This window comes from Neoarius graeffei, chromosome 6 (genome assembly GCF_027579695.1).
Source record: "Neoarius graeffei isolate fNeoGra1 chromosome 6, fNeoGra1.pri, whole genome shotgun sequence".
Classification (NCBI taxonomy): Eukaryota; Metazoa; Chordata; class Actinopteri; order Siluriformes; family Ariidae; genus Neoarius; species Neoarius graeffei.
This window is the reverse complement of record NC_083574.1, coordinates 68628314-68655203: the sequence shown is the minus strand read 5'-3', so window position 1 is coordinate 68655203 and position 26890 is coordinate 68628314. Positions and strand designations below refer to the sequence as shown.

The following is a 26890-nucleotide window of genomic DNA, read 5'->3' as shown; positions in this document are numbered from 1 at the left end:
TCCGGAGATCAGCCCCTCTGCTCTCACTCTCCCTCCTTAAATAGGGCGCGGTCACTGGGAAGACACACACAAACACAGGTTAATTGTTCTCAGGTGTCGTGATTCTGCCACTTACCTTCCCTGACTCCGCCCTCCTGTCACAGACCGGCGCTTGACCACGCCCCCGCTGCCACAAAGGCATGCTACCTCTGGGTAATATTACAAGACAGAAGCACTTGTACTAGGGCAACATGCAACTAGAAGAGAGCTTTCTGATTGCTTAGTTATGCTGGATGACCTTTCTGTTTCATCATGTGCAACAGTAAAAGACCTTAGTGTGATTATTGACTCCAGTTATTCAATTGAAGCTCATGTAGATAATATTACTCGGACAGTCTTCCTTCATCTCATATATATATTGCTAAGATAAGAAATGTCACTACATGATGCTAAAAAGCTAGTTCATGCCTTTATTACCTCTAGATTGTATTCTTGTAATGCCTTACTGTCTGGATATTCCAGTAGATGTACAACCCCAATTCCAAAAAAGTTGGGGCAAAGTACAAATTGTAAATAAAAATGGAATGCAATTATGTGGAAGTTTCAAAATTCCATATTTTATTCAGAATAGAACATAGATGACAGATCAAATGTTTAAACTGAGAAAATGTATCATTTAAAGAGAAAAATTAGGTGATTTTAAATTTCATGACAACACCACATCTCAAAAAAGTTGGGACAAGGCCATGTTTACCACTGTGAGACATCCCCTTTTCTCTTTACAACAGTCTGTAAACGTCTGGGGACTGAGGAGACAAGTTGCTCAAGTTTAGGGATAGGAATGTTAACCCATTCTTGTCTAATGTAGGATTCTAGTTGCTCAACTGTCTTAGGTCTTTTTTGTCGTATCTTCCATTTTATGACGCGCCAAATGTTTTCTATGGGTGAAAGATCTGGACTGCAGGCTGGCCAGTTCAGTAGCGGGACCCTTCTTCTATGCAGCCATGATGCTGTAATTGATGCAGTGTGTGGTTTGGCATTGTCATGTTGGAAAATCCAAGGTCTTCCCTGAAAGAGGCGTCATCTGGATGGGAGCATATGTTGCTCTAGAACCTGGATATACCTTTCAGCATTGATGGTGTCTTTCCAGATGTGTAAGCTGCCCATGCCACATGCACTAATGCAACCCCATACCATCAGAGATGCAGGCTTCTGAACTGAGCTCTGATAACAACTTGGATCGTCCCTCTCCTCTTTAGTCCGAATGACATGGCGTCCCTGATTTCCATAATGAACTTCAAATTTTGATTCATCTGACCACAGAACAGTTTTCCACTTTGCCACAGTACATTTTAAATGAGCCTTGGCCCAGAGAAGACGTCTGCACTTCTGGATCATGTTTAGATACGGCTTCTTCTTTGAACTATAGAGTTTTAGCTGGCAACGGTGGATGGCACGGTGAATTGTGTTCACAGATAATGTTCTCTGGAAATATTCCTGAGCCCATTTTGTGATTTCCAATACCCGGACCCTCATGCCTGTACAGTGGGGCAAAAAAGTATTTAGTCAGCCACCAATTGTGCAAGTTCTCCCACTTAAAAAGATGAGAGAAGCCTGTAATTTTCATCATAGGTACACTTCAACTATGAGAGACAGAATGGTTGGAAAGAATCCAGGAAATCACATTGTAGGATTTTTAATGAATTAATTGGTAAATTCCTCAGTAAAATAAGTATTTGGTCACCTACAAACAAGCAAGATTTCTGGCTCTCACAGACCTGTAACAACTTCTTTAAGAGGCTCCTCTGTCCTCCACTCGTTACCTGTATTAATGGCACCTGTTTGAACTCGTTATCAGTAATAAAAGACACCTGTCCACAACCTCAAACAGTCACACTCCAAACTCCACTATGGCCAAGACCAAAGAGCTGTCAAAGGACACCAGAAACAAAATTGTAGACCTGCACCAGGCTGGGAAGACTGAATCTGCAATAGGTAAGAAGCTTGGTGTGAAGAAATAAACTGTGGGAGCAATTATTAGAAAATGGAAGACATACAAGACCACTGATAATCTCCCTCGATCTGGGGCTCCACACAAGATCTCACCCCGTGGGGTCAAAATGATCACAAGAACAGTGAGCAAAAATCCCAGAACCACACGGGGGGGACCTAGTGAATGACCTGCAGAGAGCTGGGACCAAAGTAACAAAGGCTACCATCAGTAACACACTACGCTGCCAGGGACTCAAATCCTGCAGTGCCAGACATGTCCCCCTGCTTAAGCCAGTCCATGTCCAGGCCCGTCTGAAGTTTGCTAGAGAGCATTTGGATGATCCAGAAGAGAATTGGGAGAATGTCATATGGTCAGATGAAACCAAAGTAGAACTTTTTGGTAAAAACTCAACTTGTCGTGTTTGGAGGAGAAAGAATGCCGAGTTGCATCCAAAGAACACCATACCTACTGTGAAGCATGGGGGTGGAAACATCATGCTTTGGGGCTGTTTTTCTGCAAAGGGACCAGGATGACTGATCCGTGTAAAGAAAAGAATGAATGGGGCCATGTATCGTGAGATTTTGAGTGAAAACCTCCTTCTATCAGCAAGGGCATTGAAGATGAAATGTGGTTGGGTCTTTCAGCATGACAATGATCCCAAACACACCGCCCGGGCAATGAAGGAGTGGCTTCGTAAGAAGCATTTCAAGGTGGTCTAGCCAGTCTCCAGATCTCAACCCCATAGAAAATCTTTGGAGGGAGCTGAAAGTCCATGTTGCCCAGCGACAGCCCCAAAACATCACTGCTCTAGAGTTGATCTGCATGGAGGAATGGGCCAAAATACCAGCAACAGTGTGTGAAAACCTTGTGAAGACTTAGGGAAAATGTTTGACCTCTGTCAATGCCAACAAAGGGTATATAACAAAGTATTGAGATGAACTTTTGTTATTGACCAAATACTTATTTCCCACCACAATTTGCAAATAAATTCTTTAAAAATCAGACAATTTGATTTTCTGGATTTTTTTTTTCTCATTTTTCTCTCATAGTTGAGGTATACCTATGATGAAAATTACAGGCCTCTCATCTTTTTAAGTGGGAGAACTTGCACAATTGGTGACTGACTAAATACTTTTTTGCCCCACTGTATGTGATGCAGTGCCGTCTAAGGGCCCGAAGATCACGGGCACCCAGTATGGTTTTCCGGCCTTGACCCTTACGCACAGAGATTCTTCCAGATTCTCTGAATCTTTTGATGATATTATGCACTGTATATGATGATATGTTCAAACTCTTTGCGATTTTACACTGTTGAACTCCTTTCTGATATTGCTCCACTATTTGTCGGAGCAGAATTAGGGGGATTGGTGATCCTCTTCCCATCTTTACTTCTGAGAGCCGCTGCCACTCCAAGATGCTCTTTTTATACCCAGTCATGTTAATGACCTATTGCCAATTGACCTAATGAGTTGCAATTTGGTCCTCCAGCTGTTCCTTTTTTGTACCTTTAACTTTTCCAGCCTCTTATTGCCCCTGTCCCAACTTTTTTTGAGATGTGTTGCTGTCATGAAATTTCAAATGAGCCAATATTTGGCATGAAATTTCAAAATGTCTCACTTTCGACATTTGATATGTTGTCTGTGCTCTATTGTGAATACAATATCAGTTTTTGAGATTTGTAAATTATTGCATTCCATTTTTATTTACAATTTGTACTTTGTCCCAACGTTTTTAGACTCGGGGTTGTATAAACAAGCTTCAGTTAATCCAGTATGCTGCAGCAAGAGTCCTTACTCAAACCAGACAATATGAAATCATCTCTATTTTATCCACACTGCATTGGCTACCAATCAAATTTCACACTGATCATAAAATACTACAATTGGCCTATCAAGCACTGGATGGTCTTGTGCTGGGCGGCATGGTGATGTAGTGGTTAGCACTGTCGCCTCACAGCAAGAAGGTCCTGGGTTCGAGCCCAGCGGACGGCAAGGGCCTTTCTGTGTGGAGTTTGCATGTTCTCCCTGTGTCTGCATGAGTTTGCTCTGGTTTCCCCCACAGTCCAAAGACATGCAGGTTAGGTTAATTGGTGGCTCTAAATTGACTGTAGGTGTGAGTGTGAATGGTTGTCTGTGTCTTTTCCTTTGGGACTATTGTTGTCTACACAAATAAAACTTGAGAACCACTGGAGCTGTGGCTGGCGCCTCATCAGAGCAAGGATTGCTCTTCATCACCAAAGCAAATTCTTTGTACATGGTCTTGCAAAAGTATTCATACCCCTTGGTGTTTGTCCTGTTTTTTTGTTTGTTTGTTTTTTGCATGACAAGCTAGAATTAGAATGGATTTTTGGGAGTTTAACACCATTTAATTTACAAAACATGCCTACCGCTGGGCGGCACAGTGGTGTAGTGGTTAGCGTTGTTGCCTCAAAGCTAGAAGGTCTGGGTTCGAGCCCCATGGCCGGTGAGGGCCTTTCTGTGCGGAGTTTGCATGTTCTTCCTGTGTCTGCGTGGGTTTCCTCCGGGTGCTCCGGTTTCCCCCACAGTCCAAAGACATGCAGGTTAGGTTAACTGGTGACTCTAAATTGACCGTAGGTGTGAATGTGAGTGTGAATGGTTGTCTGTGTCTATGTGTCAGCCCTGTGATGACCTGGCAACTTGTCCAGGGTGTACCCCGCCTTTCGCCCGTAGTCAGCTGGGATAGGCTCCAGCTTGCCTGCAACCCTGTAGAACAGGATAAAGTGGCTAGAGATGATGAGATGAGATGCCTACCACTTTAAAAGTGCAGTTTTTAAATTTCCATCCATCCATCCATCCATCCATCCATTTTCTTCCACTTATCTGAAGTCAGGTCATGGTGGCAGCAGGCTAAGCAGGGTATTCCAGGTGTCCCTCTCCCCAACAATGCTTTCCAGTTTCTCCTGGGGGCTCCCAAAGTGCTCCCAAACCAGATGAGATATATAATCTCTCCAGCATGTTCTGGGTCTACCCCGAGGCCTCCTCCCAGTTGGACGTGCCTGGAAATCCTCCAAAGGAAGGTGCCCAGGAGGCATCCTTATCAGATGTCTGAACCACCTCAGCTGACTCCTTTTGACATGAGGGAACAGTGGCTCTACCCAGAGATCCCTCCGGATGTCTGAGCTCCTCATCCTATCTCTGAGGGTGAGCCCAGACACCCTCCAGAGAATGCTCATTTCAGCTGCCTATATCTGTGATCTCATCCTTTCAGTTACTACCCAAAGCTCATGACCATAGGTGAGGTTTGGAACTTAGATTGACTGGTAACTCAAAAGCTTTGCCTTCTAGCTCAGCTCCCTCTTCACCACAACAGACTGGTACAACACCCCACATTACTGCTGATGCCGCCCCAATATGGCTGTCCATCTCACATGCCATTTTACCATCACTTATGAACAAGACCCCAAGATACTTGATCTTCACTTGGGGCAGCAACTCACTCCCAACCCGGAGGGAGCAATCCACCATTTTCCAGTAGAGAAGCATGGCCTCAGACTTGGAGGTGTTGACTCTTATCCCAGCTGCTTCACTCTCAGCTGCAAACCGTTCAGTGCTTGCTGAAGGTCATGCTCTGAAGAAGCCAATAGAACCACTTCATCTGCAAAAAGAAGAGATGCAATTCTGAGGTTCCCAAACTAGACACCCACCTCATCCTGGCTGCGCCTTGAGATCCCATCCATGAAAATCACAAACAAGATTGGTGACAAGGGGCAGCCTTGGCAGAGTTCAACACCCAATGGAAATGTGTTTGACTTTGTGCTGAAAATTCAGACACAGCTCTTACTTTGGTTGTACAAGGACCGGGTGGCAGGTAGCAGTGGCCCCGATGCCCCATACTCCTGCAGTGCCCCCCATAAGAGTCCTTGGGGGACATGGTTGTAAGCCTTTTCCAAATCTAAAAAAACACATGTAGACTGTCTGATCATACTCGCATGAACCCCCCCAACAACCCTGCCAGGGTAAAGAGCTGATCCACCATTCCATGGCTAGGACAGAATCCACATTGTTCCTCCTGAATCTGAGGTCCAACAATCAGTTGAAGCCTCCTTTCCAGCACTCTTGAATAAAATTTCCTGGGGAGACTGAGCAGTATGATACCCCATAATTGGAGCACACTCTCTGGTCCCCCTTTTTGAAAAGAGGAACCACCTGTTGCAATCGTTTAGGGTGGGTGGAGCACAGAAGCACGGCAGGCCAGAACTGAGTTCTCAAACTCTTTATTATAGCTTTTCAGCTTAAACTATTCACGTACGCATGCACAAGCCTCCTGGTTGGAGAGAGTCTCCTTCCTCTGCTCTCTCTCTCCTTTTAATAGGGCATGGTCACTGGGGAAGACACACAAACACAGGTTAACTAATATCAGGTGTAGTGATTCTGCCACTTACCTTCCCTGACTCCGCCCTCCGGTCACAGACCGACGCTTGACCACACCCCCGCTGCCACATACCCACACCGCCCGACTCAGGCCGGGGAGCTGTCCGGCCTGCAGCCAGCTCCCCCCCCCTTGACGGGAGAGGAAATCCGCCACGACCATCTGCGCCCCCGGACTGTGGATCACCTTGAACTTAAACGGCTGGAGTGCCAGATACCAACGGGTGATCTGCGCATTGGCATCCTTCATGTGGTGGAGCCACTGGAGGGGTGCGTGGTCCGAACAGAGGGTGAAAGGGCGTCCCAGTAGGTAGTAGCGGAGGGCGAGGACCACCCACTTGATGGCAAGGCACTCCTTCTCTATAGTGCTGTAGCGGCCTTCATGCACCGACAGCTTCCTGCTGATGTACAGCACTGGGTGGTCCTCCCCCTCCACCTCCTGGGACAGAACGGCCCCCAGTCCCCTGTCCAATGCATCCATCTGCAAAACAAAGGGGAGAGTGAAGTCAGGGAAGTGTAATAGTAGCCTCCCACACAGTGCAGCCTTCACCTCAGAGAAAGCCTACTGGCATTGCTCCGTCCACTGGACCGGATCTGGTGCCCCCTTTTTAGTGAGATCAGTCAGCGGGCTGGTGACATCTGAATAATTAGGTATAAACCTACGATAGTAGCCAGCCAGCCCCAGGAACTGTCTCACCCCCTTTTTGGTCTTGGGCCTTGGGCAGGCTGCAATTGCTGCTGTCTTATTAATTTGGGGACGCACCTGCCCATTGCCCAAGTGGAAGCCCAGATACCGTACTTCCACCCACCCAATTGCACACTTCTTCGGGTTGGCTGTGAGACCCGCTTGCCTCAGCGACCTAAGGATGGCCCTCAGGTGTTGTAAATGCCGCGGCCAGTCATTACTATAAATAATAACGTCATCGAGGTATGCGGCCGCATAGGTGGCATGGGGGTGGAGGAACCTATCCATAAGCCGCTGGAACGTAGTGGGCACCCCAAACAGCCCAAAAGGAAGTGTGACAAACTGGTGTAAGCCAAACGGTGTGGAAAAGGCCGTTTTTTCTCGGGATAATGGAGTCAAGGGGATCTGCCAATATCCCTTTGTCAAATCCAGTGTCGAATAAAAACAAGCCATGGCTAGTTGATCAAGCAACTCGTCAGTATGAGGCATTGGGTACGCATTGAATTTAGACACCACATTGACTTTTCTGTAGTCCACACAGAACCGGACCGACCCGTCGGCCTTGGGTACCAAGACCACCGGGCTGCTCCAGTCACTGTGGGACTCCTCGACGATGCCCATGTCGAGCATGGCCTCGAGTTCTTCCCGAGCCACCTTTTTTGTGTGTTCGGGCAGTCTGTAAGGGTGGCTGCACACTACCACCCCCGGGGGCATCTCAATGTGGTGTTCTATGAGGTGGGTGCGGCCGGGCAGGGGCGAGAATACATCAGAAAATTCTGTCTGCAACTGGGCGACCTCTGTGATTTGGGTCGGAGAGAGGTGGTCTCCACAGGGGACCGGAGCAGTGGGTGATGTCAATTTTATTTTTGAACCTCCGGCCCCAGCTCCGCCTTCTCTGGAACCACTGACACCAATGCCATGGGGACCTCCTCATTCCAAAGTTTTAACAGATTGAGGTGGTAAATCTGTAACTCCCCACCCCTGTCCGTTCACCGCACCTCATAGTCGACGTCCCCGACTCGCCATGTGACCTCAAAGGGTCCTTGTCACTTGGCAATCAATTTGGAGCTCGATGTGGGCAACAGCACGAGCACTTTCTCTCCCGGTGCGAACTCCCTCAGGTGCGTGCCCCTGTCGTACAGGCAGATTTGCCATTCTTGAGCCTGCCGCAAATTCTCCTGGGTTAGGTGCGTGAGTGTGTGGAGTTTTGCGCGCAGGTCAATAACGTACTGAATTTTGTTTTTGCTCGGTGAAGGTCCCTCCTCCCAATTTTCCCGCAGCACATCTAGGATGCCATGCGGCTTACGCCCATATAATAATTCAAATGGGGATAACCCCGTGGAGGCTTGTGGGACCTCTCGCACTGCGAAAAGCAGGGGCTCGAGCCATTTATCCCAGTTACATGCGTCCTCGCTTACAAATTTTTTAATTATGTTTTTGAGGGTGCGATTAAACCATTCGACTAAGCTGTCCGTTTGTGGGTGATAAACGCTGGTGCGGATTGGCTTGATTCCCAGTAACCCATACAGTTCGCGCAGTGTGTGTGACATAAACGTAGTGCCTTGATCAGTCAGAATCTCTTTGGGGATTCCGACTCGGGAGATGACGCGGAAGAGCGCTTCCGCAATACTACGTGCAGAGATATTGCGAAGTGGCACTGCTTCCGGATATCGTGTTGCATAGTCCACCAGAACTAAAATAAAGCGATACCCTGGTGTTGACCGATCTAATGGCCTGACGAGATCCATCCCAATTCTTTCGAATGGGGTCTCGGTTAATGGTAGAGGGCGCAAAGGTGCTTTTGGAATGGCTTCTGGATTTACCAACTGGCATTCGCGGCATGCCGTACACCACCTACGGACATCGCCATGAATCCCTGGCCAATAGAACTGGGCCATTATTCGGGCTAGTGTCTTATCCTGCCCTAAGTGTCCAGCCATGGGATTAAAGTGAGCCGCCAGGGCCCCTTGATTCACTGGTGGGCTCGTTCTTTTAGTGGGCAGGCTTGGCAGATGTGTTCCAGCTAACCACAGTAGAAGCAGGCCCCTGTGCTCTGCCTGCCATGTCGTTTCTCCGCTGACACCCGAACCCGGTCTACCTGTATGGGTTTGATGGACGCGGCAGGAGGTGGAGAGGAGGGGAGTCTGGGGCGGTTCTTCTCTCTCCTCTGTTGCTGGATCCAAGCGTTGATGTGGTTGGCGAGGTCCATGAGGCTGGAGAGGTCTGATGGCAGATCCTGCGATAGCAATTTGTCCTTGATGGCATCGGACAAGCCGTGCAGGAAAGCGTGGATCTGGGCATTCTTGTTCCAACCGCATGAAGCCGCCAATGTCTGGAACTCAATGGCATAATCCGAGGTAGACCGGGACCCCTGCTACAGCTCCATTAGCTCTCTGGCCACCTCCCGGCCAGACAAAGAACAGTCAAAAGTTCGCCTCATCTCCTCAGAGAAATCCTTGAAACTGGAACAAAAGGGTGCATTGGCATCCCAGACCACTGTTCCCCACTCTCTGGCCTAGCCAGTGAGGAGCGTTATTGTATATGCTACCCGGGAGCGTTCTGTGGGGAAGGCCAGAGGTTGCAGCTCTAGGGTCAACAAACATTGAGACAAAAATGAGCTGCAAGTACCTGGTTCTCCATCGTAGGGCTGAGGCGCTGGAAGTCTCGGTTCATGGAGAAAGGCGGTGGCAGGAGCTGGCTGAGCAGGGGTAGGCACGGCTTGACAGTGCTGCATCTGCATGGTGAGAAGGTTGAGTGCATTGGACAGGGTGGTGAGGTTCTGGGTAATTTGTTGTAGGTCTTCTTGGTGGGTCCCGAGGAGAGTCCCCTGCTGCTGGATGGCCGTTCTCAGATGGGCAAGTTCCGCTGGATCCATGTTGGCCAGAACGTACTGTTAGGGTGGGTGGAGGTATGGTGAAGTTAGGATCCACAAGCAGAACACAGACAGTAATCCAATAAATAATATGATTTAATTCAGGGAAAAAAGGGCGTGGCAAAAAGGTAAACAAACAGGACAAAAAACAAATGGCAAAAATAGTCCAGACAAAATAAGACAAACAACTTGACAAAAATATGAGACAGGCAAAGACAAAAATGCTGGTGCAAAAAAACATGAAAAAAAAGACAGTGCAAGAAACCATGAATCTGAAATAACCCTTAGTGCAAAAAACACCATGAACCAGAAGAATGCTAGTGCAAAAACCACAAACAAGAAAAAGTCACTGAAGAGAATAACCATGAACAGTAAGAGAGGCAAAGAAATGGCTAAAGAAGCAAACGAGATGTTCTGGCAAAGTCTGAGTCTGAAAACGGCTTATTTATACACAGCAGTGAAAACCAGGAAGTGAATACGGGTGAGAGGGAATTCCTGTCCCAGATCCGGATCGGTGCTGGCGTGAGAGATCCATGATCTCTGGAGTGGATGTCTGGGGCAGAGCATGACAGCTTGAGCCTTTGCAAATGAGCAGTAATGCAACCATTGGAGCAGTTGACCTCATGCAGTGTCCGGTGCTGAGAAATGGCAATACAGCATGTTTCAGTTTGTCTTTAGGTTCATTTTGCACATTGATCCATCTGTGGATCCAATTCTTGATGCAGTTCAGTTGGCTTCATAACTCATGGCAGTCTGTTGAAAGCAGCTGTTTCGCTTACCATTAAAAGTGAGAGTAAACTTGCACAGAAAAAAAAGAAAGACAAAAACATGCATGATACCACTGAGTAGCACTGGTGGATTTTATGCCATTGGGAGAGGTGAGCATTTCTCTCATTATGATTTCAGAGAAAAAAAATAGCCTCCTCTTTTCAGCCAGATCATATATGGCAATCCACCAAAAAGACAGAGCTTTTCTCTTTTATGGCCCATCCCAGTTGCCCATTGAACCCAGGTACAGCAAACAAAGGCTGGTGAAGTCCTTTGATGGAGATACTCATCTTACTACTTCCAGTTGTTGCAAAACTACCTTAATAAAGGTGTGCCCCGTTTCTGTGGATGCATGGTACCTACAAACCCAAGTGTCTTCAATTCAACTCAGTTCTATTCTGGTAGTGAATAAATCCTTAGCAATAGTTACCTGGCATTAGACAGATCCATGTCAATGGTTTCCAACATGCGCAATCCATTCTCATTGAAGAATAGGTGGTTTCCACTGGCCATGATGCCGCATTTCCTAGAGGGCTTTCCTCCACTCACCACTTTGAAATGTTCAGCTTCTGAAGTATCATCTTTGACAATAAAGAATATTGGTCAAACTCACCCACAGTGCAATACTGCACACCGTAATAATTTTCTGAAGTTTTTATTTAATCAGAGCAGTTCTATGCAAACACTTATCTGTCTCAATCAAACATTTGTAAGCAGTGTACCTTAAGATAGCTTATCTAAGTAAAAATGTTCTAAATTCAACAATAATGCTCATCATGATGCTAATCAGCAATCCAAACAATCACACTAGAACTGAAGTTTCTCATTGTTTCTGAGATACACTGGTGCAGTGCATGGCATTTTGTGGAAATGTGCACTCTTCTATACCTTCAAAGTCTTCTTTCAGGAAGTCTGGATTTGGCACATTTTGAACAGAGCACACTGGCCCAGAGTAACCAGGGTCACACTTACAGTGGGTGCCCCTCACACATGTCCCACGGCCACTACACATATCTTGACACTGAGGGCCAATATAAACATTGTCCAAAGCCCAAGTTGGAGGTGCCATGCCAACCAAATAGAACCCCTGGTACCAACGAAAGCGCACAGATCTGCAAAGATAGTGAGTGATACATTGCTAGACCCTGTTGTAGCATGCAAATAAGTGACTGCTCTCTTTTTCAGTTTGTTTTACTCACCCACATAGATGCAGTTTTCCAAAATGAATTACCTCCCTCCTCCAGCCACGGAAGGTGCCAGGGTAGTAGATGCTGGCTGGGTGGAGTTCAGTTGAGCAAAGAGCATTGGGTATTGGACCACCTGCGCACAAAGGAACTAAAAGGTGCCAAGTGGCCCCAAAGTCACGAGAAAATTCCAGATGCACAGAATTTAACGAAGAGCCGCTTGTTGTACAGCCCACGTTGATCTGTTAATAATAATATGACCATTCATAATATTTAACAGAGTGACTGCAAAATGGTAATAAGAGTTAATGTGTATGATAATAATTAAGAAAGCTTATAATGCTTAACATGTGAATTATACCTCAAACTGGATAATTGTGTTCTCATTGATATCTATATCTCTAGTGGTGATGGAATGTTCTCCCAGTTCACCAGACATAAATACCAAGGCTGAGTCATCCTCTCTGTACATAGAATGAACAGTTATTACCAAACTAGAAACAAATGTACTTTAGGTACATATCACTGACTTTTCCAAAATTGTAAAAACTTGGCACTATCTCCTGGGATACTCACATTCTTGTTTTCTGATATAGACAGTAGCGGTCAATGTTGCCCCCTGGGTAGAACAGCCAGTTTGACTCCTGAGGCCCACCCTCAAAACTCTCTGATAGAATTGGAAAATTGTTCAAAAAGTGGCCATCAATGATAAGATCATCAATGACCCACACCTCCTCCTTTTTGCCTGTAGATTTAATATAAAAGATAATCCTTACTAACCAATACAGATATTGTGCTTTTAATGGCACAATTGTCATAAATGTCCAAAGTTGAATAATCCATGCATCATAGGTTATTTTGAGCTTAAACATATCAGCTTTGATTAATTTTTATGCATGAATTTAAATCTATCATGCAAAACTATAACAAGTCATATTTAATTAAGAAAAATGCTCATTTCAAACTACACCAACAATTAATACTTAGTCAAGTGTGGAGATAAAAACAGCACTAAACCGCTTCCTGTAATGTCTATAAGGTTCAAAGAAACTTGTAATGGGATCTTGAGCCAAACTTTCATGCAGAACATTTGAAACTGTATTGGTGTTTTTCCTTGTGTGAAGTTATATTTTTGTCACAAAAAACGGGATATTGCTCTTACTTAATAGATCCAGGGGCTGGGATTTGTCCTGAATTCAATGTGGACTTTTGCATTGTCTCCCAGAATATGTATGTGTTTCCTATGGGTACTTTGGTTTCCATTGATTCTGAGATCCAGAAAAACCACAGCCATAAGCACAGGGGCATTCGTTCTAGAACAGGCTTGGGATAAGCCCCTTAGTTCCAGTTGAGGTGAAATTGTAATGCTACAGCATACTACCATGTTGCAACTTAGTGGTAAAATTTTGGGGAAGGCCCACATATGGGTGTGATGGACAAATACTAACCACATTTCCAGAAAAGTTGGGATATTTTCCAAAATGCAATAAAAACAGATCTGTGACTTGTTAATTCACGTTAACCTTTATTTACAAAAGTAAATAAAACTTTAATTTGACAAAAGTATGAAGAAAATATGTTTAATAGTTTTATTGACCAAGTTAATTGTATGTTGTAAATACAAATGAAGTTAGAATTTGATGCCTGCAACACACTCAAAAAAAAAAAAAAAAGTTGGGACAGAGGCATTATTACCATTATATTACATGAATTTTCCTTTTCATAAAACACTTTTTAATTGTGTGGGATCTGAGGATACTAATTGCTGCTGTTTAGCAATTGGAAATTTTGTCTATTCTTGCTTGACACAAGAGTTCAGCTGCTCAACAGTCCATGGTCACCGTTGTCTAATTCTCCTCTTCATGATACCCCATTCATTCTCAATAAGAGACAGATCTGAACTGGCAGCAGGCCAGTCAAGCACACACAATCTGTGTGTATGAAGCCATGTCATTGTAGCCTATGCAGAATGAAACCTGGCATTGTCCTGCTGAAATAAGCATAGACTTCCTGGGAAGAGATGTTGCCATGATGAATATGTCTCTCTAAAGTCCCAGTATATGCCACAATACATCAATGGTACCTTCATACACATGCAACTCAGCCATGCCATGAGCAGTGATGCACTTGCATACCATCACATCACAGATGCTGGCTTTTGCACCTTTCTCTGATAACAAACTGGATGGTCATATTCACCTTTGGCATGGACAACTCAATGTCTTTTCTCAAAAACAAGCTGAAATGTGGACTCATCTGATCACATCACATTTTTCCACTGTCTTTCATTCACTGTCTTTCATTCAAAGTCATCTGAGATGACTTTGGGCCCAGAAAAATCAGTGGCCTTTCTGCATAGAATTGATGAATGGCTTTCTCTTTCTTAATACAGTTTCAGGTTGCATTTATGGATGCATCAGTGGAATGTGTTAAGTGACAATGGCTTTCCGAAGTACTCCTGAACCCATGTGGCTATATTTGTCACATAAGCATGATTTTTTCTCAGACAGTGCCACCTGAGGGCTCGAAGGTCATGCACATTCACCAGTGGTTTCTGACCTTGCTCTTTATGCACTGAGATGTCTCTGAATTCCCTGAATCTTTTCACAATGTTATGTACTGTAGATTGTGAAAGATCAACAATCTTATGTTGAGAAATGTTCTTTTTTAATTGACTAACAATCCTCTCATTTTGGCACAATTTTCCTCTCAATTTTGGCACAAACGAGTAAGCCACAATCCATCCTTGCTTGCAGAGTCTGAGCATAAAAGGAGCATGCACTAATCATGTTACCAGTTAACCTGCTTATTGTGGAATCTTCCAAATTGGTGTTACTTGAATATCCTATAAACTTTTCTGTTTTATTATGCCTCTGTCCCAACTTTTGTTGAGTGTGTTGCAGGCATCAAATTCTAACTTTGTTTATAGTTACAAATTAGAATTAATTTGGTCAGGAAAACTATTGAAAATCTTTTCTTTGTATTTTGTCAGTTAAATAAAGGTTAAAATGAATTATCAAATCATATTTTTTTTAAATTGCATTTTGGAAAATATCCCAACTTTTCTGGAAATGGGGTACGTATATCTCAGGTAAGAACGTCTAGCAGAACTGGCCATAGTTCTTCTTTAGACTTTGTCATACATGCTCCTTATTTTTGCATGTAAAACTCAGCAGCATTCATTATGCTTTTTTATGTCTGAAAAGTAGTCTCATACATAATATGCTTCTTTCTTTACTGACATACAAACTTTTTTTTCTGGAACATACATATATACACACACACATTTTATATATATATATATATATATATATATATATATATATATATATATATAGTGTGTGTGTGTGTGTGTGTGTGTGTCTCTCTCTCATATATATATATATATATATATATATATATATATATATATATATATATATTTTTTTTTTTTTTTTTTTGTCATGGTTGCTAGCCTCCATGGGCATGGCAGCCTCTGTGATGGAGAAAGTTCACCATCACTGTTCCCCTCCCCGGCAGTGGTTGACCAACAAAAATCACTCTAAGAGCAATGTGTGTAATAGTCCATGAGGTCACAAAGGATGCCAGGGTAACTTCTAAGTAAATAAAAGCCTCTCTTGCATTGCCTACTGTTAATGTTCATGAGTCCACTGCCAAGAGAACACTGAACAACAGTGGTGTAGATAGCAGGGTTGCAAGGGGGAAAGCTACTGCTCTCCAAAAAGAACATTGCTTCCTGACTACAGTTTGCTAAAGATCACAGGCACAAGCCTGAAGGCAACTGGACAAAAATAATGCAGACAGACGAGACCAAAATATAACTTTTTCATTTAATTGAGAGGCATTATGTTTGGAAAAAGACAAAACACTGCATTCGAGCATAAGAACATTATCCCATCTTTGAAACATGGAGATTGTAGTATAATGCTTTGGGCCTGTTTTGGTGCATGTGGGCACATGCACAAGCACCATACTCAGCCCTCTCTTCTTCCTTAATTACATCTATTTTAATATGCTAATGAGGGCTACACCTCTCTTTAGAGTCAAGAAAAATGGCCAAAGCAAGTGGCAAGTTGGCCAAAAAAAAAAAAATTAGATAGATAGATAGATAGATAGATAAGTGCATCTCTAAAGATTAGAATATTGTGAAAAAGTTCAATATTTTCCATCAGTTATTTAAGAAAGTGAAAATGTTATATATTATAGACTCATTACACAAACTAAAATGTTTCAAGCATTTTTCTATTTTAATTTTAATCAGTATGGCATACAGTAAAAAAAACAAAAAACCCATCTCAAAATATTAGAATATTTCCTTTCGAGTTTGAGTAAAACAGTATGAACACTGTGTATCTCTCGGTCTAGTTCAGTACACACAACCACAATCATGGGGAAGACTGCTGACTTGACTGTTGTCCAGAAGATGATCACTGATGCCCTCCACAAGGAGGGTAAGCCACAAAAGGTCATTGCTGAAAAGGGTGGCTGGAAAAGGTGCCCAAGCAACAGGGATGGCCGCAGTCTTGAGAGGATTGTCAAGAAAAGTTGATTCAAGAACTTGGGAGAGCCTCACAAGGAGTGGACTGAGGCTGGTGTCAGTGTATCAAGACCCATCACAAACAGACATCTTCAAGAAAGGGGATACAACTTTCGCATTCCTAATATCAAGCTACTCCTGAGCCAGAGACAATGTCAGAAGTGTCTTATCTGGGCTAAGGAGAGAAAGAAATGGACTGTTGCTCAGTGGTCCAAAGTCCTCTTTTCAGATGAAAGTACATTTTGCATTTAATTTGGAAATCACGGTTCTAGAGTCTGGAGGAAGAGTGGAGAGGCACAGAATCCAAGGTGTTTGAAGCCCAGTGTGAAGTTTCCACAGTCTGTGATGATTTGGGGTGCCATGTCATCTGCTGGTGTTGGTCCACTGTATTTTATCAAGTCCAAAGTCAACACAGCCATCTACCAGGAGATTTTAGAGCACTTCATGCTTCCATCTGCTGATGAGCTTTTTGGAGATGCTGATTTCCTTTTCCAGCAGGACTTAGCACCTACCCACAGTGCCAAAACTACTACTAAATGGTTTGCTGACCATGATATTACTGTGTTTGATTGGCCAGCCAACTTGCCTGACCTGAACCCCATAAAGAATCTATGGGGTATTGTCAAGAGGAAGATGAGAAACACCCGACCCAAAAATACAGATACGCTGAAGGCCGCTATCAAAGCAACCTGGGCTTCAATAACACCTCAGCAGTGCCACAGACTGATCACCTCCATGCCACACCCCATTGATACAGCAATTCATGGTAAAGGAGCCCCAACCAAGTATTGAGTGTATAAATTAATATACTTTTCAGAAGTTGGACATTTCTGTATTGCAAGTCCTTTTTTTGATTGATCTTAGGGAATATTCTAATAATTTGAGATACTGGATTTCTGATTTTCATGAGCTACAAGCCATAATCATCAAAATTAAAATTAAAGCAAAAAAAGCTTTAAATATTTCACTTTAAATGTAATGAATATAGAATATATGAAAGTTTACCTTTTTGAATTAAATTAAGAAAAAAATAACTTTTTCATGGTATTCTAATTTTTTGAGATGCATTAGTATATATAAATTAATTATTCATTTTTTAGGTTGGCACCCCATATGATGAAAACATGAAAAGTATTTGTGCATCATTTATGCATGCGAAATAAAAATAAGTGCTTCATTATTTCTTAAGCTTTTAAACATTATCTTCTTGATGTGTCATGTCACTCAGCACCCTATTAATGAAGCACAAGTCTTTATTTTGTATGCACAAATGAAGCACAAACAAATTCAAATATTTTTTATTCATGTTCTCATCATATGGCATGACAACTTCACAGAGGTTGGTGGGAGGTACTACTTTCAAAGGCACATCTTTATTTTTTCTCTCCAAGAATAAAAAAAATTGGCACATTATCCTCTGGCAGTAATAAGAAAAGTGTGATTGTGCTGGTGCACACAAAAGGACAAGTGCAGCTCATGATGGATGAATGCATGTGTTGGGGGAATTGGTCCAAGGTATGAAATAAAGTTTGGTAGCTCTCTGATGAACTGTAACTGCGCCAGACAACTTTAATTCTGAACCACCATTCATTACAATTGGGGGGGGGGGGGGGGGAGGGGGGGGGGCAGAAAAACAACAAAAATAAGAGAATGAGTGCATCTTTCCAAAAGCAGCACGCAAGCACACTGTTCCTGAACAGGATGTATGGGTTGAAGTTGGTTTGGGGTCAATATCTCAAAAATTGTGGAAGAGGCATAGCAAAAAATATTGGCCTGATTTAAAATAAATAAATAAATAAATAAATAAATAAACATAGGATGACAATGTGTGGTCACATAAGAAAATAATTGAATAACAATAGTGTAATTGATGGCATAGTTACACTAATAAAACATATTGAGTGGGATTGCGGTAGAGGCTGTTATTGCGGTGGGGTTCGAGAACCGCAGTAAATTAAATACAGCCCCAAATCAAAAAAAGTTGAGACTGTATGTTGAAATTTAAAAAGAAAACAATTTGTAAATCGTCTTTGAATTGTATTGCACGAAAAACAATACAACAGCACATTTGATGTTTTACCTTATGAATTTTATTTTATTTTTCTCTCAAAATTTCCATTTATTTCAATTGTGATTCTTGTAGCACATTGAAAAAAAAAGTTGGGAGAGTAAAGAATTTACCACTCTAATGTTTCCATTTTTTTCCTCACAACACTTATCAGAGGGTTAAGGACTGAAGTCACCAAGTGATTAAACATTTCACATTATTTTGTCCCATTCTTCCCGCAAACATATCTTAAGGTGTGCAACAGGATGGGGTCATCATATTTTTCTTTTAAAAATTTACCACATATTCTCTATTGAGTACAGAAGGAACAGGCACCCACTTCTTTTGCAGCAATGGCTTTGTAATGTATGCAGCAATGCCTTTGTAATGTGTTTTTGCATTGTCTTGTTGAAATATCCCTGGAAAAGGTGTCATCTTGAATTAAATTCAATTCAGTTCAATTCAATTCACTTCACTTTATTTGTCCCCTAGGGGCAATATAAAAGGCACGCAGAGAAGTACAGTTAAACACACACACAAAAAAAATTATGACAGTGTGCAATGTGGCAGTATGTGGATAAATAACTGTATAGTGGTACAATAGGTATAAATAAAAAAAAAAAACAACAGTATATACAAAAATACAGTGTAGTGCAATTTGCTTATGAGGTAGCAGCAGAGTCTATATTTAAAGTGGTATGTGTACAAAGGGGGTAGTTAGTGCAGCAGACAGGTTAGAGTGCATGTAGAGAAGGGGGGAGGGGCTGGCGGGGTGTGTAAAGGGACACGGATGGCAGAGAGTTGAGGAGCTGAACAGCTCTGGGGACAAAGGTCGCTCTTCTCCTCTGTGTTCGGCAGCTTGGGCAATGGAGCTGGCATCCTGAGGGGAGCCACTCAAATACAGGGAACATGACATGTGAAGGGTCCTGAAGAATCCTGCCTGCTGAGTTTACTGTCTGCTGCTCACAGAAAGTTGAGAGGGACCTAAGAGGGAGTCCAATAATTTCAGCGCACACCTTGACTGTGTTCTGCAGGCGGTTTTTGTTCTGGAGGCTAAGGGAGTGGAACCAGCAAGTTATGGAAAATGTCATTATACTCTCAATGAAGGAGTAGTAGAAAGTAGTAGGAATATTCTTGCTGACCCCAAAGGACTTAAGCTTCCTCAGGAGGTACTGTTGCTGATGGCACTTCCTAAGGATCTTCTCTGTGTTGGAGGCAAATTTAGGTTTATTGTCAAGGATTGTGCCCAGGTACTTGTACTCCTCAACAATCTCCACCGGCTTCCCATAAATGTGATGACTGCAGCAGCACTCTGCCTGTTATTAAACATCACTATGTCTTTAGTCTTGCTGGAGTTCAGTTCCAGGCAGGAGTTGTCACACCACTCCACAAAGTCCTGCAGAGCTGAGCTGTGGTGGTGTGAGGGGGCAGAGAGCAGAGACAAGAGCACTGTGTCATCTGCATATTTAACCAGGTGACAGTTTAGCTGAGTGGATGTGCAGTCATCAGTGTACAGGATGAAGAGCAGAGGTGAGAGGACGCATCCCTGTGGGGAGCTGGTGAAGGTGTGAAGGAGGTCTGAAAAGGTGTTATTGACCAGCACTCTCTGTGACCTGTTGGTGAGAAAGTCTATTATCCATAGGATTAGCTGGTCATTTAGTCCAAAATGAGCAGCAAGTTTCTCTAAGAATGTGAGGCTGCAGGGTGTTAAATGCAGAGGAAAAGTCAGCAAACAGAAATCTGGTTGAAATGTTTGGGAATTCCAAGTGTTTATGTATGCTGTCTGTAATGAAGATTTTTGCATCATCAATGGCTCTGCCTGCACGATATGCAAACTGGAAGGGGTCCATCTGGGTGTCTGTCACCTTGATGTGATTTTTGACAACTCTTTCCATTGCTTTCATCACAAGGGAGGTAAGAGCCACAGACCTGAGGTTGTTCAGCACCTTGATGGTTCCTTTCTTGGGGATGGGAATGACAGTGGAATGTTTCCACAGCTGGGGGACTGTGCTGCTGTCCATGGAGCTCTGAAACAGAAACTGGACCCCCCCCAGCTGCTCAGCACTGTGCCTCAGAACATGACTGCCAATGTTATCTGGGCCAGGTGCTGTTTTTTCTTTTGTCTTTCTGAGGGCTTTCATCACCTCCTCTATGTTAAAGATGAGTCTCTAATTGCACATTGAAGACAAATTAAGTACTGACCATGTAAACAGAGTTTTGTGATATGTTGGTAGGTAAATATGTAAACAGTAAATATGCAAATATTTAGGGTGATATGTACAACCCCGATTCCAAAAAAGTTGGGACAAAGTACAAATTGTAAATAAAAACGGAATGCAACAATTTACAAATCTCAAAAACTGATATTGTAATAGAACATAGACAACATATCAAATGTCAAAAGTGAGACATTTTGAAATTTCATGCCAAATATTGGCTCATTTGAAATTTCATGACAGCAACACATCTCAAAAAAAGTTGGGACAGGGGCAATAAGAGACTGGAAAAGTTAAAGGTACAAAAAAGGAACAGCTGGAGGACCAAATTGCAACTCATTAGGTCAATTGGCAATAGGTCATTAACATGACTGGGTATAAAAAGAGCATCTTGGAGTGGCAGCGGCTCTCAGAAGTAAAGATGGGAAGAGGATCACCAATCCCCCTAATTCTGCGCCGACAAATAGTGGAGCAATATCAGAAAGGAGTTCGACAGTGTAAAATTGCAAAGAGTTTGAACATATCATCTACAGTGCATATCATCAAAAGATTCAGAGAATCTGGAAGAATCTCTGTGCGTAAGGGTCAAGGCCGGAAAACCACACTGGGTGCCCGTGATCTTCGGGCCCTTAGACGGCACTGCATCACATACAGGCATGCTTCTGTATTGGAAATCACAAAATGGGCTCAGGAATATTTCCAGAGAACATTATCTGTGAACACAATTCACCGTGCCATCCGCCGTTGCCAGCTAAAACTCTATAGTTCAAAGAAGAAGCCGTATCTAAACATGATCCAGAAGCGCAGACGTCTTCTCTGGGCCAAGGCTCATTTAAAATGGACTGTGGCAAAGTGGAAAACTGTTCTGTGGTCAGACGAATCAAAATTTGAAGTTCTTTATGGAAATCAGGGACGCCGTGTCATTCGGACTAAAGAGGAGAAGGACGACCCAAGTTGTTATCAGCGCTCAGTTCAGAAGCCTGCATCTCTGATGGTATGGGGTTGCATTAGTGTGTGTGGCATGGGCAGCTTACACATCTGGAAAGACACCATCAATGCTGAAAGGTATATCCAGGTTCTAGAGCAACATGTGCTCCCATCCAGACAACGTCTCTTTCAGGGAAAACCTTGCATTTTCCAACATGACAATGCCAAACCACATACTACATCAATTACAGCATCATGGCTGCGTAGAAGAAGGGTCCCGCTACTGAACTGGCCAGCCTGCAGTCCAGATCTTTCACCCATAGAAAACATTTGGCGCATCATAAAACGGAAGATACGACAAAAAAGACCTAAGACAGTTGAGCAACTAGAATCCTACATTAGACAAGAATGGGTTAACATTCCTATCCCTAAACTTGAGCAACTTGTCTCCTCAGTCCCCAGACGTTTACAGACTGTTGTAAAGAGAAAAGGGGATGTCTCACAGTGGTAAACATGGCCTTGTCCCAACTTTGAGATGTGTTGTTGTCATGAAATTTAAAATCACCTAATTTCTCTCTTTAAATAATGCATTTTCTCAGTTTAAACATTTGATATGTCATCTATGTTCTATTCTGAATAAAATATGGAATTTTGAAACTTCCACATCATTGCATTCCGTTTTTATTTACAATTTGTACTCTGTCCCAACTTTTTTGGAGTCGGGGTTGTAAATAGAGTCTTGTGATATGTTAGTAACCTTGTGATATATGTTAAACAGTAAAAGTGAAAAAGTGCAAGCAATCCAGTGCAGTGTAGAATATAGCATGCCATGTGAAATGATTATGTGTTAGAGTGAAGAACTCTGGTATCCTGATAAAAAAAAAAAAAAACCTGTTCTTGAGTCTGGTAGTCTGTGCAGCCATGCTCATGGATTAAAGCAAAAAAAAAAATCTGACTGAAAAAAAAGCTCCATGTCGTTGGTCCCTACCACATCAGCGATGCGTCAAATTTTAAACGCCATGTTGTCCATTATCCCCTCGGCCCCTACTTATAGTACATTTACATAATTTTAACAATGACTAAAGCTAAGGCAAGACTTTACCATTGTCATTACTGGCTATAAATGATGAAACATCAAGTTTTCAGCGCAAAGTGCAAATTTATTTCAACAATACTTTAGTAATGCACAACAGTGGTTAAGAGAAAAGTGCAATCGAACTTGAACCATGCTTTCAAGAGAGTGGAACAGAAAGAACTTGCAAGAAAAGTAAAGCGAAAGTTCACTTTTTTCTGCTTCTTCGCAGTGAAGCCAAAGGCATCTAGTTTTTTGCCATTGCTTCCATAGACTTTTTTTTATGGCAAACTACACAAAAGCACACACCTGCCATTTTCATCTTTTTGCACCATGGACTAAATGGCTTGCCATTATCACCCATTTCATTTAGCCAAGCCCATCTCCACTTATTCTTTACCGTTTTGTCGATGTCTGACACATCTGTGCTTTCATTTAAAAGAAGCGCGTCCATGCTGGCAAAACCGAAAGTAATTTGACGCGCTCTATGGAAATCGAAGGGCCTGTGTCACGTGGCCTTATACGCAGTACTCGAGTTGAGGGCGGATGTGGGGGGAGGCATCCCCCTTCTGAAATAAAAATCTCAAATCATTCCCCTTATAAAACGGCCATCCCCCCATCACATCTCTTGTGCCATTTTACCGATTAATGTGGAAATTAGCCTACTATTATTTTAACAAATATTACTACTTCAACATTAGAGGCTTTGCGCAGTGATAACCTATGTAGCCGGATAAAAAAGACGCATATTTATTTATTCGGTTGCACCTCTCATTCACACCTATATGGAGGTTTCAGACACTGAAAAGAGCTACTTTCACAAACTCTGGGCAGAGTGGAGATTTCCGAAAACTCCATCTTCAGAGACGCGTGTAAATCGGGAAAACGAAGCAACAGTGGGCGAGAGGGCGCGTGCAAATATAATGAGTCATAGGTGAGAATCTTTCACCGAATGCCAATTGTCCCGGTTCTTCATGAAATCGCACGCGCACACACAAATTCATCAGGTTAACTTTCAAATAACTGTTCTTTTGCACTTGCAACACCGGAGCCACTTTCCTGAATTTTGAGCTTCGGAGTATTCGCTTCTTTATCTATTTAATCAATTTGTTACATACATTAAATTACTAATGTAAAACATTAGTAGCCCATTTAAGCAATAGCTGTTTTCTGCACTGTTTTCCGACCTTTTATGCTTAGTGAATGAGACACTTCATTACACTCCACTGACTGACTTCCAATTCCAGACTTTTTGGAAAATGTAAAATATAGGCCTACGAGATGTTTTTTGGGGACTTAATTCGCATTGCTCCTTCACTATTAATTTGAGACTGACGAGGCACTAAATACTGTGGAATTATTTTCTCCTTACTATGAAGTTTGGCATCTTAAACAAGTGTCGGGAAATCTTGCAGACCGACTCTGCAGCCTCCACTGTTTAAGCGAACTGCTGAAACCATTTTAAAGATTAAATCGTAGGCTAATCAAACCAAAGAAAAATACAGCCTTTCCAGGACGTTGTCTGCCGAAGCCTACAAAAGGCTTAATAGCAAAGGTCTTGCTGCGGCTTCAACTTTTCACCTGATCACCTTTCAATAGGCAAATATCATTATTACTACTACTATTAGTAGTAGACAAGTAACCTAGTTGCCTAGTAGTAGGACAGCCAAATAGTTTCATCAGTGGCCTACGCCGAGCCTCCCCGGGACTAGACAGTAGCGGAGGCTGTATTTATTTATGCCTATCTAGCGCAACAACTTATTCCTTTACATATACTCAAACATAGCACAAGAAAGGGTTCAACAACAGGCAATCACAGCAGCTTGGTGAAGTTCTAAATCACATCGGTGTCAGACCTATGGGCCTACCCCCCCCTTTTTTTCCCTCGGATCTGCATCACTCTCATTATTGACCTTTAGCGCTCCCAGTTGACGGAAATCCGTCGTAGTGACGGAAAACTTTAATCCATGCATGCTTCTGTATCACCTTCCAGATGGTAACAGGGAAAACAGCTGTCATCCTGGGTGGCTGTGGTCCTTAATGATGCTGGGTGTCTTTCACAGGCGCTGTTAGAGGTAGATGTCCTGAATGGCTGGGAGACTCTTGCCAAAGATGTGCTCTGCCACCTACACTACTCTCTGTAGTGATTTCTGGCTATAGGCAGAGGAGCTCCCATACCATACTGTAATGCAGCCTGTCTGCAAGCTCTCAATTGTGCACCTGTAGAAGTTTGAAATGTTTGCATTCATGCAGAACTTCTTCAGCCTCCTCAGGAAGTAGAGATGCTGGTGAGCATTTCTGACTACAGTATTCGTGTGTATTGTCCAAGAGAGGTCCTCTGTGATGTTCACACGAAGGAACTTGAAGCTGCTGACCCTTTTGACCTCAGCTTCATTGATGTAGATGGGCCAGTGTGTCCTCCCTTGCTGTCTCCTGTAGTCCATTATCATCTCCTTAGTTTTACTGACCTTGAGAGAGAGGTTGCTGTCCTGGCATCAGCTGGTTAATGCCTTCATTTCTTGTCTGTATGCCATCTCATCATCATCTGCAATGAGGCCCAAAATGGTTGTGTCATCAGCAAACTTAATGATGCTGGAGCTGTATTTAGCAGTATAGTCATGAGTGAACAAGGAGTATAAGAGAGGACTGAGCACACAGCTCTGTGGTGCACCCATGTTCAGGATTAGTGAGGAGGAAGTGTGGCTACTGATTCTCACCACTTGGGGTCTACCCCTCAAAAACTCAAAGATCCATCTGCAAATGGACATCCCCAGTCCGAGATCATTGAGCTTTCAGACAAGTTTTGAAGGGACAATGGTGTTGAATGCTGAACTCTAAATCAACAAAAAGCATTCTCACATATGTATTCCCTTTATCCAGGTGGGTGAGGCCAGTGTGTGTTGCGAAGATGATAGCATCTTCCATGGCCGTGTTTGATCTGTAGGTGAATGGAAGAGGATCTAAGGTGTCGGAGAGGGAGGAGCAGATGTGAGTTTTTACCAGCCACTTGAAGCATTTCATGATGACTGGCATCAGTGTAACAGGGCGGTAGTCAGAGAGGTGACCTCTGTTTTCTTAGAGACAGCAATGATAGTGGATGCCTTGAGGGAGGTGGGGACCACAGACTGTCTCAGGGAGAGGTTGAAGAGCTGAGTGAACACCTCTGTGAGCTGGTTAGTGCAAGCCTTGAGAGTACAGCCTGGAATACCATTTAGCCCCAGAACTTTGTGAGAGTTAACCCTTTTGAAGGACCACCTCACATCAGCCATTTCTGGCATCAGTATTGCCGCCTCAATGCCCACATGAGGACATATGGTACATGTAGCACTATGCTTGTTAGCTGCTGAGAAGCTGCTACATCATACATGGCTAACAAGCAAGCTATTTTGCTTTTCTAAGGTAATTATGAGCTTGAAACATCACAAAATATCTGCCAAAAAAAGCTTTAATCCACAGGGGAGCTCATAACTTGCAATATGGGTAAATTTCCACCATGTTCTGACTGAAGCATTACCCATACCAGCAGCCATCTTGGGGAAAAATGAATGCTCCCCAAGTTCTCTGAAGGGATTTGCCCAAGTTGCCACTCGAAATATTAGCCCCAGTCACTGTCTTTCGGAAAATTAGTGATCACAAATGGCAATTAAAATAAAATAAGCGGACCTATCAAATAGCTGTATACAAGCACACTCCTCAGACACAAGACAGACAAGATAAAGTTGATTTGTGGTAAATCTCAAACTGTGGGAGAAGAAAGAGCCAGTGTTTTAAGGAGATGATAATAATAATTTCCAATAAAGTTGCTTTGCACCTTCAATGTTTAACCCATAACAAGAGGGGGTTATACACACACACACACACACACACACACACACACACACACGCTTGAAAAAGTTCCCAGGACATGCATGATGCCAAGATCTTCACACTGTACAAGAACAAAGGGGACCACAGCGATTGCAACAACTATCGCGGTATCTCGCTCCTCAGCATCGTCAGCAAAGCCTTCGTCCGTGTCTTCCTCAACAGACGGCAGCTCCTCGCTGAGCAGGTGTACCCAGAGGCACACTGCGGCTTTAGAGCGGCCAGATCGACCATCGACATGGTTTTCTCTCTCTCTCTCTCTCTCTCTCTCTGAGACAACTACAGAAGTGCCGTGAGCAGAGATGACCCTTGCTCATCGCCTTCATCGACCTGACCAAGGCATTCGACTTGGTCAGCA

The 26890-nt window shown here is 43.2% G+C and overlaps 1 protein-coding gene across 1 annotated transcript in view; it reads right to left on the bottom strand.

Moving 5' to 3' along the window:
- Positions 1 to 26890, bottom strand: part of LOC132888311 (reelin-like) — a 1389809-nt gene that overhangs the window by 301761 nt on the left and 1061158 nt on the right. Inside the window, 5 exon segments of the mRNA XM_060924376.1 lie at positions 11116 to 11266; positions 11574 to 11797; positions 11885 to 12111; positions 12231 to 12333; positions 12446 to 12614. Of these exon segments, the coding sequence (XP_060780359.1) occupies positions 11116 to 11266; positions 11574 to 11797; positions 11885 to 12111; positions 12231 to 12333; positions 12446 to 12614 (874 nt within the window).